This window comes from Tursiops truncatus, chromosome X, assembly GCF_011762595.2.
Source record: "Tursiops truncatus isolate mTurTru1 chromosome X, mTurTru1.mat.Y, whole genome shotgun sequence".
NCBI classification, from domain to species: Eukaryota; Metazoa; Chordata; class Mammalia; order Artiodactyla; family Delphinidae; genus Tursiops; species Tursiops truncatus.
The window spans coordinates 112,292,417-112,306,990 of NC_047055.1; the positions used below are offsets into that span (position 1 = coordinate 112,292,417).

Below are 14,574 nucleotides of genomic sequence, written 5' to 3' on the forward strand. Positions count from 1 at the left end.
GTTGTCCAGAATGATCTCAAATTTCCAGAATCCCATTCACTGGGCCTTATTTTATACTGTGCAAAGACATAGGTGAAGTAGATATTTATCCTCTGGTCAACTTGCTCACTTTTGTTTTTCTTTTTTAACTTGCTCTCTTTTAAAAAGCCAGTCTTTTCTGTTCCAATCCAGGCTTTGTTCGGTTCACAATCTGATAATGGCAGATCAAAAAGTGGGGACAAAACCTGAGTAAAGTCTCATTGCTGATTTGATCCACTGGACTGTCAGGTATAGAATTAGTTGGAGTTTTGCACGTTTGATAAAGTTCAATGCATATTTATGCTTTTAAATATCTCTTGTAAATCTAAGAATAATCGGGATTTTCCTAACTTGATAGTTTATCTACCGAAAGCAAACATAGAAACTCACAATTTCTTTTAAAAAGCGAATTTTACTTAAGAATGTCCCTGACAAGCAGTAAAATGATTAATCTTATTAAATCCAACCCTTGAGTACACATGTTTTTAATAGTTCGTGTGACAAGGTTAAAACGTGCTCCATGAAACACATCTGCGTGCTGTGAAGTACCATAGTTGCCTCACGGAAAAACACTCGTGCGATTATTGAGTTGCAAACTGAACTGGCCATCGTTTTTCTTGGAATACCATTTTTACTTGAAAGAACAACAGACAAACTGGTTATGCAAACGTGCGTTTGTGGTCAGGTTTTCTCAAAATAACCCTGTCACTTTAAGGAAAACAACTGACAGCATTTGTTGGAGGTGATAAGAGTTTGGGGAAACTGATGTTGCCACCATTAGCTTGACGGCTTCGCAGTGAAGAGATCAGAGGTGGTAATAATGAATGTGACTTTTTAATACTGTAGAATGAAGTGTGTTGACATTTGGAAGATCGTAGCGGAGTCAAGCAGTATTTTCTAAATGATGAGTGGGTTTTAACGTACTAGTATGAAAAGATCACTGATTCAGTATTAGATTCCACAATGCAACTAACTTTAAGAAGTTACCATTTGTCAGGATTGGGTATAGTGTCAAGAGCATACACGGTTACCTGAAAAGCCGTTAAAATAGTTCTCCCTTTTCCAACTACATAGTGGCCAGATTTTCTTCATGTGCTTTAACGAAAACATATTGTAACACACTGAATACAAAAGCAGATATGCAACTCGATTTTACTTTTTTAAAAATATTTATTTATTTGGCTGCCTCGGGTCTTAGTTGCAGCATGCGGGATCTTCATTGCAGGATGCGGGCTTCTCTAGCTGCGGTGCGTGGGCTTAGTTGCCCCACAGCATGTGGAATCTAAGTTCCCCGAACAGGGATCGAACCCGAGTCCCTTGCATTGGAAGGCAGATTCTTAACCACTGGACCACCAGGGAAGTCCCGAGACTCAATTTTCATTTAAGCCAGACAGTAAAGAGATTTGCAAAAATGTGAAACAACGCCACTCTTCTCAAATTGGGAGTGGGTTGTTACTTTTCATTAAAAGTATGTTATTTAGGCTTACTGTTAAAGTAACAAATCTTTTAAAAATTTTCTAGCACATCAATACTCCCACAGGTGAACTTGTCATTTCAAGGAAAACTGAGTGTTTGTTGCAATATCACACATGCGCTTTCAGGTAAAAATTGAGTTTTGGAAAACTAAACATTCACCGCCATTAGCAGATTACAGAAGTTCTTTGGGAGTCTCAATTTTAGGTGTAAAATAGGAGTTGGTGAACTTTTACTAAAGGACCAGATAGTAAATATTTTAAGCTTTGTAGGCCATATGATCTCTCTTACAGCTATTCAGTTCTGTCAGTGTTGTGTTGCACAATAGCCTGAGACAACACGTAAACAAATGAATGAGACTGCATTGCAGGAAAAGTTCATTAACAGAAGTAGGTGGTGGGCTACATTTGGCCTACAGGCCGTAGGTTACCAACCCTTGCTGTAAAGGGACTCTGAGGCAAAAAAATTGAGAATTGCTGCACTAGACTTAACAACTAGATGGTATAACAGATTTTAAGATGTTCAGGGAATTCTCTGGTGATCCAGTGGTTAGGACTCCGTGTTTCCACTGCAGGGGGCACGGGTTCGAGGGAACAAAGATCCTGCATGCTGCGCGGTGATGCTAAAAAGAAAAAAAATGTCGTTCAGCTCTAACTAGATTTTTAGGAAGTTAGCCTAATGGCAAAAGCCCAGCAAACTAATGTCATTTTGTTAAACAGATGGCTTAAATAGAAAGACACTGCTCATAGATGGTATGATGTCATAAAAATGCCAGTTCTGATTAATATTCCAACAGGATTTGGGGGGGATAGAAAAATTGATTCTAGAATAAGTTCATATGGAAATTATGAATTTCTAAGGCAATTTTAAAAGCAGAGCAAAGAACTTCATCAGATACTGTCACACCATAATCCATAGTAATAAATAATAGATGCAGTAACAGACAAAAAGATCAGAATAAAGAGCTCAGAATCAAGCCCATGTACATATGGGAATCTGATACATGATAAAAGTGGTTTCACAATCATTGGGGAAAGGATAGAGTACTTAAAAGTTGGTGCTGGACAAACCTACATTTTACAGAGAAAAGTAAATATGGATCTCTTGTCACCGTATACAGAAAATAAATTGCTTTAAAGGTAAATCTGTAAACTAATGAAAATGTAGACTATTGTGAGTGGGCAAGTATATAATTAAGACCTATGGCCCTCGTTAATTCCTTCTAACTACAATTTGAGTTGTTCTCTTTCCCCCCTGAGGTTCATCTCCACCGGAGTTGAGGGACTACAATAAACATCGTACAATTTGACCTTTTACATCTGTATCCAGAACAAAACCAAGACCTCTTAAAGCACAAACCATAAGCATAAGGTGAAAATTGATAGGTTTTATTTTGTAACCATGGGAAAGATTGAATGAAGAACTATCAATGGATGTTAAACCTTAGGAAGAAGTTTTGGCAAGGAGTAGAATATTTGCTTGGCCTTAAAGTGGCTCCCCACAGATTGCCGATTAGTTGCAAGAGAAAAATAGCACCTCTATACTGGAGAAACTGGCAGCCAATTAGGTAAAATTATTGTATCCATGTTATATTTACTGAAGTTGATAACTAATGTGGGTGTTTAAGACTATCCTGAGAGGACTTCCCTGGTGGCGCAGTGGTTAAGTATCCACCTGTCAGTGCAGGGGACACGGGTTCGAGCCCTGGTCCTGGAAGATCCCACATGCTGCGGAGCAACTAAGCCTGTGCGCCACAACTACTGAGCCTGCACTCTAGGGCCCGTGCACCGCAACTACTGAAGCCCGCGCGCCTAGAGCCCGTGCTCTGCAACAAGAGAAGCCACCCCAATGAGAAGCCCGAGCACCTCAACAAAGAGTAGCCCCCGCTTGCCGCAACTGGAGAAAGCCCGCGCAAAGCAACGAAGACCCAACACAGCCAAAAATAAAAAGACAATATCCTTAGGAAATACGCACTGAAGTATTTAAGGGGAAGGCCGTGTATATGTATGCAGCTTGCTAGCAAAACAACCAAGGATAAAAAAAAAAAGAGGTACAGCTAGGATTACAAATGATAAATGGGGTAAAATGTCAATGATAGGTGAGTTTGAGTAAAGGGCATATGACTTATTTGTAAATTCTTATTTGTGCAACTTTTCTGTAAGTTTGTGGTTATTTCCATATAAGAAGCTTTTTTAAATGGATTGATTTTGGCATAAAAATTGACGTTTTGCTAATCTTACAAAACGTTAGTTGGCTAGCGTGAAATATTTAAGCCCATAAGGATTATCTAGAATACAAAAAACCTGGAAATCAACAAGAGAAAGACAAGTAGCCCAATAGAAAGACAGGGATTGAACAGGTAATTTACAGAAGAGTAAACCAGAATAAATGGTTAATCTCTTTTTTTTTGATGTGGACCATTTTTAAAGTCTTTACTGAATTTGTTACAGTATTCTGTTCTATGTTTTTTGGGTTTTTGGCCTCCAGGCATGTGGGATCTTAGCTGCCACAGCCCCTGCATTGGAAGGCGAAGTCCCAGTTAATCTGTTTCTGATAGATTTGTATACAGTTGCAATGGATAGATGTTGAAAACAATTCCAAGCAAGGAAAAACAGAATGATAGCTGGTGTGCCTTATCATTTATATAAATTTAAACCACGCATATCTTCACTATATGTTTGAAAGTAGAACTACAAAAATATATTAAACAGGAGGTGTATATGATTGAAGAGAGGAATGCAAGTGGGAATAGAAAATAAACAGAAAAAATAGAATCAAAAGAGAAAAAAATAGAATCAAACTAGACAGGGGTATTCTGACAAGTCAGCAAGCCTTGAGCTCAGGAGGTGGATGAGTTATAAGCTCGTACCCAAGGTCTGTAAGACCAAAAGAAGAAAAAAAGAAAAAGTGAAAACAGCTCCCAAGCCCTAATTAACTTGTCTCAATCTTATTGAGTTGGAAGCAGTTTTCATTACAAACAAGGGGCCAGCCCCAACTTGCCCGCTTTTCTGCTTGTTTGTGTCTAAACTCCCCTTCTGGCTTTCTCACCATAGCTGCGCCCTACTCCTAGCACACCTTTGGGAGTGTCATGAACACGTTCATCACATTTTTGTGCCAACAAAGGGGCTCTTCCCAAGCTTTTCACTAAGAATCTGGTTGTCAGTTACTGAGAGTTTCAACTTGTGTGGTTTTTTTTTTTTTTTTGTATAATTTACACACCATAAAGTTCACCCGTTTAAAATGTACAGTGGCTTTTAGTATAGAGTCAACCATCCCTATGATGTAATTCTAGAATGTTACCATCACCCTCCCCAAAGAAACCTTGTACCCTGATTCAGCTCTATTCGGCTTTTTAACCTTGCATTTCTTTCTCCCCCAGGGGTGGAAGTTAAAACCCGGGGGCTGGTCACTGCCCACCAGAGAAACGTGCAGCCTGGGGCTCCCCTGGAGTGGGTTATCACTCGGCAGGCTATATCTGGGTAAACACCTGGAGGCTTGAGCTGGCTCTGCGAAGATGTCTTTTTCAATATGTATATTTTTGAAAAGAAGTTAAGTGCTCTGGCAGGGGTAAAAGGACATCCAGGGGAAACACACCTCCACAGGCCCCCACAGCCTGTCCAGACGCCTACTCCCAAGGCTACACGTTCAGTGCACTCTCATTTGTCTTCCCAGAGATGTTCTCACAGAGATTTCTCTAGTGCATTATTTGCACACCAGGAAGAAGCCATTGAGTAGCGCTCGGGTGGAATCAGCCTGGGAGTGGGGGCATGGTTGGAAGGCTGACTGCGTGCCCCTCCTCTTCCTTGAAGGTCCACCAGTCTGGCTTCCTGGAGCCCCTCGCTGCGGTGAGGGAAGACCTAGCGCCTGCCACCCGTGCACCTTTGTGCTTGGAGGGAGGCATCTGCACATGTGGCACTGGCCCAAGCGGCGTCTGCCCGAGGCCCTAAGAGGACCTGTTTCCAGAGCTGCAGCTCTACGTATGTGGATGCCTAGTGTGTGTGAACTTCTGCGAGCCGTGTGAGAACATGTGCGTGCTGGGTGGGCAGGTGTGTACACATGGTGTGTGCGCGCTGTGTTCACACTGCGTGAGGATGTGTGTGCACCCTGTGTGAGAAACTACATCCCATGTATATATAATGCTGAGTGTATGCACTGTGTGGGGACGTGTGTTTACACCGGTGTGTGCATGCTGTGTGTGCGCACTGTATGAGGAACCGTGTGCATGCCGTGTGTGCGTGCGCGCTGTGAGGACTGGTGTGCACATCGAACGTGCACGCGGTGTGTGGGAGCGCTATGAGAACTAGTGCTCACACTGCACGTGCACGCCGTGTACTCGTGCTGTGTGAGGGCTGGTGTGCATATTGCCAAGTGCACGAGGTAGGCGCCTGCTGCTTGAGGACCCGTGTGCAGCTCGCGTGTGCACGCGGTGCTCGTGCGCGGCTTGAGAACCGGTGCGCACATCGCACGTGCACGCCGTGGGGGGGACGCGTGCGCGTACGGACGCGCGCAGGTCCGATACGGCGCGGCGGCAGGGGCAGTGCGCCTGTGCGGCCCCGGCATCCCGATGGAGCACGGCGTCGACTGCGGGGCGGCAGCCGGGACGGAGGGGTCTACGCGGGCCCCCCCGCTTCCCGGGAAGATGGCCGAACCGGGCGCGGTGCGGACCTCGCCGCCCAACCACCGGCCTTCAGGTAGGGCTCCCGGGATGCGGCGGGCGCGTGGGAGCCTCAGGCCCCCCGGGCGGGCCGCAAGAGGTAGAGGTTGTGGAGCGCGAGGCTGTGGGGGGCGGGGCGCGGAACTGAGCTAATGTCCTTTCCTCAGCCCGGGGTCGCCTGGGCGCGGGACCCCGGGGCCGGCGCCCCTCACGGTGCCGGTGGCAGAGTACGCTCTCGAGTGGCCAGAGTGGGTGGGATTGGGGGTGGCTTAGGGTGGGTGGCAGGTATGTTTGGCGTGCGGGGACCGGGGCCACGCTTGATGCCCCAGGGGCCCGGGGGGCTGGCCCCGCATCGCGGAGCAGCAGGCGTGGGGGGCACTGGGGCCGACCGAGCGGGCGCGGGGGGTGGCCGGGGCCTGCGCGCCTGCCCAATCTGCGTCTCGGGCGTCGCGCGCGAGGGGCAGCCCAGCTTCATGCTTCGCGGCGTCCCCGGGGGGCAGAACCGGCGCGTCACCCACTGGCAGGGGTGGCCAGCTGCGAGCCCCGGGCCGGGTTCCCCTGCCGCCCGCTTGCGCTCCCGGCGGCCGCGGGTGCGCTGCCCAGGGGTCTGGCGGGGTCGCGGCTCCCTCGCGTGGCAGCGCGACGGATGAGTCCCCCGGCCCTAGAGGCTGCAGCTGCTGGGAGCTAAGGAGGGATGGTCCCCGGATTGGCTGCCTGGAAACGAGCGAAGCAGGGAGAGATTTTGAGGACATTTGGCAGAATTTTAGATAAGCTGGTTTCGCATCTTCTAACGTTCTGTAAAGTGGTTGCAGGTAGTGCGGGTGTGTAAGCAACTTGGAAACCGATTTCATGTTTTTCCTGGCAACACCTTTTTTTTTTAAGTTAGTGTGAGGTATTTTTAAGGCGTGTTTTACCGCAGTATAACGTGCATCCCACAAAAGCGCACAGATCTTAAGTATAGGATTTGGAGAATTATCACATAGTGAAGATCTGCGTGTTTTATGTAAGGTGTACCAAGGAAGGGAAGGAAATCAAGGGCAATGTTCTTTAGTCACTTAAAACATGGTTTTCATGGGGGAGGGGTATGTTCTGATTGGGCCTTCATTTGCATCATTTCGAGAAGGAGGAGGTGGCTTAAATCTTTCCCAGTTTGCGTTTTTCATCACGCATTTGTTTTGAAGGCAGAATGTAACAAATATCACAGGATAGTGATATAAATACTAAAAAGATGTACTTCTGTTTTCGTCCTTTTTGTTTGGGAAACTCGGCTGCATGTGCTAGGGAGAAACCCAAAACCCACCCATCCATCAGAACCAGCCTTGGGGGAGGGGGACCTAGTAGAATATAACATTGGAAAAGGGAGGTTGTTAAAGTTCACATTTTTATTTGGTCGAGTTTAAACAATTAGGTCGTTTCGATGTTTTAGAGGCAGGGCGGAGCTGTATGGTTGAGCCTGAAATATCTGTGATATTTTAATTTATTTGAAGGCACTCAATAAGGGGACATCCTTATTAAGTTCTACTTGGAAACTTTATTGTAGAAAAATAGCTTAAAGCTCTTTTCCTTCATTTGAAATTAGAAATATGGAAAGACATGTTGTGTGAAGGTTTAAAATATTTCAGGGAGTTCCCTGGTGGTCCAGTGGTTAAGACTCCGCGCTTCCACCGTAGGGGGCATGGGTTCAATCCCTGGTCTGGGAACTAAGATTCCACAAGCCGCGCGATGCGGCCAAAATGTGTATGTATATATATATATATATATATATATATACACACACACACACACACACACACACACACATATACACACACATATATATATATATTTCATAAACTTCTATGTGCATAAGGGTTGATGTGGAATAATTGGAGTGTTCAATTTAGGTGCCAGGTAGTACCATGGTTTGTTCTTTCAAGTGGGTTTTGTGAGGCTAGGTACTTAGAAAAATAATGTCATCCTCAGAGAAGTCTTGATTTTTGAGTTTTTTGTGTTTTTTTAATATTTATTTATTTACTTACTTTTGTCCGCGTTGGGTCTTCATTGCTGCGTGCGGGCTTTCTCTAGTTGCGGCGAGCGGGGGCTACTCTTTGTTGAGGTGCTCGGGCTTCCCATTGCAGTGGCTTCTCTTGTTGCAGAGCACGGGCTCTAGGCGCACAGGCTTCAGTGGTTGTGGCTCGTGGGCTCTAGAGCGCAGGCTCAGTAGTTGTGGCGCACGGGCGCAGCTGCTCCGCAGCATGTGGGATCTTCCTGGACCAGGGCTCAAGCCTGTGTCCCCTGCCTTGGCAGGTGGATTCTTAACCTCTGCGCCACCAGGGAAGCCCTTTGAGGTTTTATTATAATACATCTTGGTACTGATTACTCTTGGCTGCCCAAGGCCTTATCATTTGGGACCCATTCTTGATGAGAGTGAACCTGCATTTCTTGAGAGTCAACCATTGATCCTAAGCTTGTGCTGAGTGCTGTGAGGGGCAGAAAAGCCTAAGAGGCCTGAGGTGTTTAGGCTCTCGGACAATTTCACGGCAGCACAGCTGGGCGATATGGGCCGGCAAGTGGTTTTCCTGGGAGCTGTTGTAGAAGGTCGCAGGGGAATACCTCTCTGGTTGTTTCTTCTAGCAACAGGTTCTTCCAATACTGAAATCCTGTGCATTTTTTCCCCATTACCCACCAGTGATGCTTGCTTTCTTTCCTTTCAGTTACTCCCAGAAGAGAAATTACCAGATGTGCTGTTCTCCTTAGTGCTTGTGTTATATCACAGCATCAGGAATGCGGAGCAAGCGCCTGTTGCTTGGTTCTGCCTCAATACCTTTAGAGGGCAAGCAGAGTCACCAGGTCACCGTTGTCAGGCTGCCTCGCTGTTACACAGGTCCTGGGCACCGCTCAGTCTGAAATGCCCCCTTCTCCCCTTTTCCCTTCGGGCGTTCACTTCCTCTAGGCTTCTCTCAGTCTGAATTAAGGAACTCGTCTTGCCTGTGCCTGCAGCACCTGCAGGAAAGCACTCTTCTTCTTCTGCACGTGTGACGACATTAACCTTCCAGTTCCTCTCGGCAGGTGTTCATTGGGTGCCCACTGTGAGCAGGGCCCTGTGCTGGTGGCTCCTGCTGTCATTGGAGCTCGGGCGATCGAGATCCAGACTGCCTGGGTGTGAATGCCGCCTCTCCCCTTCCTGATGTCTCACCTCAGGGAGACACTGCTGAGCTTTAGTTTTCTCACCTTTAAAATGGGCTTAAGAACACCGTGGGGGGGGGGGGATAGAAACACTGCCTTGAAGATGAAGGAATTGATATCTGTAAAGCAGTGCTTGACACACAGTAAATGCTGAAGCTGGTTAGCCATTGTCCCTTCTGTTAGATGATTGGCTTGAGGGCGAGGCCTGGTGCAGAGGGTGACTGGATGGTCATCCTACTCCCCCTCAGAGGTTTTTGTCTTTGTTTTTGCGGTACGCGGGCCTCTCACTGTTGTGGCCTCTCCCGCTGTGGAGCACAGGCTCCGGACGCGCAGGCTCAGCGGCCATGGCTCACGGGCCCAGCCACTCCGCGGCATGTGGGATCTTCCCGGACCGGGGCACGAACCCGTGTCCCCTGCATCGGCAGGCGGACTCTCGACCACTGCGCCACCAGGGAAGCCCCCTGCTCACAGTTTTTTCACGCAACAGGTGTGTAACTGATGTTTGACAATTGCATTATGCTGGGAGCAGCTCCACTGGGTTGAGGAAATACTCGTGAGTTGGATTAAAGAAGTGTGTCGGTGGAGGAGCTTGAGATAGTGGAATTACAAAGCATGTTTCCTGAGGCTTGTTGAACTTTCCAGTGCTTTCTGCAGGTAAATACTGTTTACTGAGTTCAATCCATTTGCCCATGGTTCCCTGGTAAGGAGGGAATTGCTTTGAGTTGAGACGAGGTTCCCTGCTGTCCTTCCATCTGCCTGTCTTCCATCCCCCATCCTAGATCAGGAGAATGGAGGAGTGCAGACTGGAAGTTCAGGAGAGCCTCCCACCAGGGGCCACAGTAGGGAAAAGGAAAGGCTGAGAGTAGGGCCCCAAGAAATCAGAGTTCTTCATCCTTTCTCAAAGTTGCTACATTTAAAACCATTCTTTTTTTTTTTTTTTTTTTTTTTTTTTTTGCCACACTGCACGCCTTGTGGGATCTTAGTTCCCCGACCAGGGACTGAACCCGGGCCCTCAGCAATGAAAGCGCGGCGTCCTAACCACTGGACCACCAGGGAAGTACCTAAAACCATTATTGACCACTGTCATCGTAGAGCTGTTTGGACCAAGAGGAGCAACTTGAGCTTGTGCGTGTGTCCTAACGTTGCAAGTCCCTTCGGCAGTGAGAAGGGCCAAGGTCAGGAGCGAAAGAAAGTTGTATTTGATCTGGGGCTTCTGGCTTTGTGGAGTTATGGCACTGAAGGACTCGGACCTGGCAGGACCTTCAGGGCAAATTCCTGAAAGTCTGACCATCAACTGTTTCTTTTCTGATGTACTGACCCTAGTGACCCGACTGGTCAAATTCTGTCATTTCTATCTCTATCCCTTCTCCCTCTCCACAATTAAAGGATGTTTTCCTCTCATTCAGATGCCCCATCTTCTGCCATGGTTCACTTTTTAAAAGAACATCTTGCCTTCTGTAGTAGCTATACTGATTGACTTATAACACAGTAGGATTTGCAGGGTTGCTTTGGGCAGACGAGAGATGTGGTTTTCTGGGGGATGCTGGTCAATAGTCTAGTGGGCTTTGTTGGGAGGATTTAACAAGGTAGAACTCATAATGGCTCAGCATAGTAGGTGCTCACAGGGCAGGTAGTCTGATGATGCTTATGATGGTATTGCCCAGTTCCGGGGGGTGGGGGAGGGAGGGTTCGCAGGCAGAGCTGACTCTGGCAGCAGTCTGATAATTTGAAAACTTTCCGTGGCCCTGCCCTCTAGGCTCTTTTGAACGAATTACACCAGAAGAAGGAAGAGGCAGTGGTCCAGGGTGGCTGCCCTTGGGGCGCCGTGGCCCAGGAGGGATTGCTCACCGCCCGGCTCATGTCTGAGGTGACCGCTTTCCAATGAGGAGTCTGCCGGCTAGGCACCTGAGGCTCCGGGGCACGCTGGGCCTCGGGATCCCCTTCATCCGCCTCTGAGCTCTGTCTCAATGTAGGCCTCGGTCTGCTTCTCTCTTGGGGAGTGGTAGCTTTCCTCTTGCCATTTAAAATGCCCAATTCAGTGGTTGTCAGTATATTCACAGAATTGTACAGCTATCACCACAGTCAATTTTAGAACATGTTCGTCACCCCGCAGAGAAACCCCATAACCATTAGCTGTCATTCCCCATTCCCCCTCACCCGTCATCCACTCCCCAGGTCCTGGCAGCCACCCATCTACACTGTCTCCATGGAGACCTCTAGGCTTCAGCCCTTGATGTGCGCACATATTGTGGTTGCCCGGAAGTTCTCGGGTGGCTCTCCATGCATCAGGGATTTAAAAACCATCGTTCTGCACGCTGCGTTCTTCAGGTCCAATACTTGCGTTCACTGCAAAGCCTTGTCTTTTCACCTCCTGGGCATTCCTCTGCTCGGGGCCTGCAGGGCCCTGAGAACCTGAATGGAACCTCCCAAGTAGTCTGCAGTCATATATTGCACATGTGTTCATTTTAGCTCCTCAAATAGTAACAGCTGCTAATTGTTGAGCACTTAGGTCCCAAGCACCGTTATAAGCACTTGTCATACGTTATTTACTTTATTCCTCATAGCCATCCTTTATACTGTTTTTATTCTCATTTTAGAGATTTGTAATTTTCTATTCCTGTGTAGCGAAACACTCCAAACTTACTATTTCTCACCATTCAGGGGGTTGGTTGGGCTCAGTTGAGTGGTTCTCCTGCTGCCTGTGCTGTCAGCTGGGAGCTCAGTGGGGTTGAAATGTTCAAGATGGCCTCTCATGGTCCGGGTGTCTCAAATTACACAAGGAGTCTGTCCTGGCCTTCCTCACAGTGTGGCAGCTGTTCTTCAAGAGCCAGGAAGTGCAGGTTGCCAGTTCTCTTATGGCCCAGACTTGAAAGTCCCAGAATGTCCCTTCTGCTGCATTTGGTGGTCAAAGCAAGTCACAAAGCCAGCCCAGATTCAAGGGGCGGGGAAATAGACTCCACCTCTTGAGGTGAGGCATGGTAAGTGCCTACTAGGAGAGGAGGAATCTCCCTTTTCGGAGATTCTCTACTGTAACAGCTAAGTACATTGACACTAAGAGAAGTTAAGTAAGGGAATTCCCTGACTCAGCCCTTTCACTGCCAGGGCCCAGGTTTGATCCCTGGTCAGGAAACTAAGATCCTGCATGCTGTGTGGCACGGCAAAAAAAAAAAAGAGAGAGGTTCAATAAGTTGGTCAAGGTCACACAGTAAGTGTGTTTGACTCTAGAGTTAAGTATTTTTAATCTCCATGCCTCTGTGCCATTCCAGATAGATTATAACAAATTCCTTTTGCACATGGGTCATGCCTCCCGCATTTTCTGTACCCCTCTCAAGCTCTAGCTCAGTACTATCGATATACATTTTATAAGGATTTTGTGTACCTTTTTTTATAGTATACAGTTGTTTTTCTCTACAGAGGTGATGAGGACCTTCATTTCTTAGAATTACAGCAAAAGTTTTATCAACAAAAATGCTTAGAGGAAGAGAAGTTTCATTTAACAGAATTTCTTATTTGCCAGGAATTAAGCCCCCATCCCCTCTGTGCCAGCCTTTATGTTGGGGTCTGGAAGATCTCCTTAGTATGCTTTCCTGTCTTAGAGCACTGCATTGGCTGTGACTGAGGACTGCGGCTCTTAGGTCATCACTCTGGAAGGCCCACGGAAGATTCTCTTATACTCTAGCCCAGTGTGTCTCTAACTCTTAAATACAATTTAAAGGACTTACTAGAAACAAAATATAAAGCACATGTAAAATACAGGTCCCAATTTTAAAATATCAGATTAGATACCAGATTCCAAGATATCAATGGGTATCACATTACTTTGTCAAATTGCTATGAATGTTTCTAAATACGTGCTCTCAATTTATGTCCTCATTGTGGACGATAATGAACAATAAGGAGGCTGGCATCTGTCCACAGGCCACACTCTGAGTAGCTCTGTCCTGGGCCAGCATTTCCCAAAGGGTGTGGTACCTAAGAGGGTTTAGGTTACACGTGGACAAACTTATCTTCTCAATTTTAGATTAATGGTCCTGTGGATTCTTTAATTGTGTTGTAAAAATACAACTAATACATCAAACCGTAATTTCATGAATATTTTCAAACTGTAATTTCACGAATATTTTCAGAATGATTAAAAAAATGAAAAAAATTCAGTTTAAAGAAAACTACTAAATAATGGTATAGGTTGGTGCTGGCTAATACCAATAGAATGCTAGTCACATATGTACTCCTAAATTTTCTAATAACTGCATTGAAAAAGCAAAAAGAAACGGGAAATTAATATAATAATACAATTTATTTAATTCAGTATATCTAAAATATTGTCATTTCAACATGTAATCAGTGTAAAGAATTATTAATGAGATATCTGACATTCTGTTCTTTGCACCAAGTCTTCCAAAACCAGTGGAAGACTTTATGCTTCAGCACATCTCTACGTGGACTAGTCACAGTTCAGCTGCCCAGTAGCCAGCTGTGGCTAGTGGCTCGCATATTGGACGCGGTGATCTAGAACATTTTCCTCATGGCAGAAAGTTCTGTTGGTCACATAGGGCACCATGGTATTGAGTGTGGTATGAAGAACAGGATGTATGCTGCGGTATTCAGTCTATCTTAGATCTCTTGTGTGGAACTCAAAAGATGCTTTGATAAAACGGTCTCCCCTACAATAAGCAAAACCTCCCTGGACCCTCAGGCTCTGGAGGAGAGAAGCTGCTTTTGCTTTCCCCAGGGTGGGCAAGTGCCGAGGCCCTGGCACGGATTGTCTCGGGGACCTGGCAGGCTGTGGAAAGGGAGTGGGCTCGGCTTTGTGGTAAATGTTGGGCTGTTACGGAGGGAAAGCATGGTATGATACTGATGGAACAGTGGGAGGAGAACGGTATTAGCCAGCGCAGGCTCTCCCAGGTTCAGTGTCGGGTCCGGTGGGGAACCCCGTCTGCGGGGTGGGGTCTGCTGGGCTGGGTCAGGATGGGCTCTGTGAGGGCAGGTCTGGTCATTTCGCCCCAGGGCTAGTGATGTGCTTTCCTAGTTCCTGTTCACAGAAGCCACACTCTGATTATGATCAACAAGTTCTGGTTGGCTGACAGGACAGACCCCCTAACTCTGGAGACCCCATAATTGGACAGTTCCAGTGAATTCAGGGGCTTGTCCCGCCTCCCGCGTCCTAGGTTTGATGATGTGGCAGAGCTGGCACTGGCTATAGGGGGACTTACTGGGCAGGGCCACTTAACCCGAATTCGCTTTCAGGGCCTGAAGGACAAGTC

General features: G+C 46.9%; 1 protein-coding gene and 1 long non-coding RNA gene across 5 annotated transcripts in view; both read left to right on the top strand.

The window, feature by feature from the left end:
* The first annotated feature begins 6,026 nt into the window (after nucleotides 1-6,026).
* Nucleotides 6,027-14,574, top strand: part of MAP7D2 (MAP7 domain containing 2) — a 107,794-nt gene continuing 99,246 nt past the window's right edge. For all 3 annotated transcript variants that reach the window (XM_019927646.3, XM_019927650.3, XM_073799163.1), the window contains exon 1: nucleotides 6,027-6,182. In XM_019927646.3, the coding sequence (XP_019783205.2) occupies nucleotides 6,056-6,182 (127 nt within the window). In that variant the 5' untranslated portion in view covers nucleotides 6,027-6,055. The remainder of the gene's footprint in view (nucleotides 6,183-14,574) is intronic.
* LOC117310422 (uncharacterized) lies at nucleotides 6,189-10,722 on the top strand. 2 transcript variants are annotated; one of them, XR_012329254.1, is made up of 2 exons: nucleotides 6,189-9,964; nucleotides 10,294-10,722. It is a non-coding gene; the product is annotated as an uncharacterized lncRNA (long non-coding RNA). The 2 variants fall into 2 exon arrangements; XR_004524573.2 differs by having other exon boundaries at nucleotides 6,189-9,797.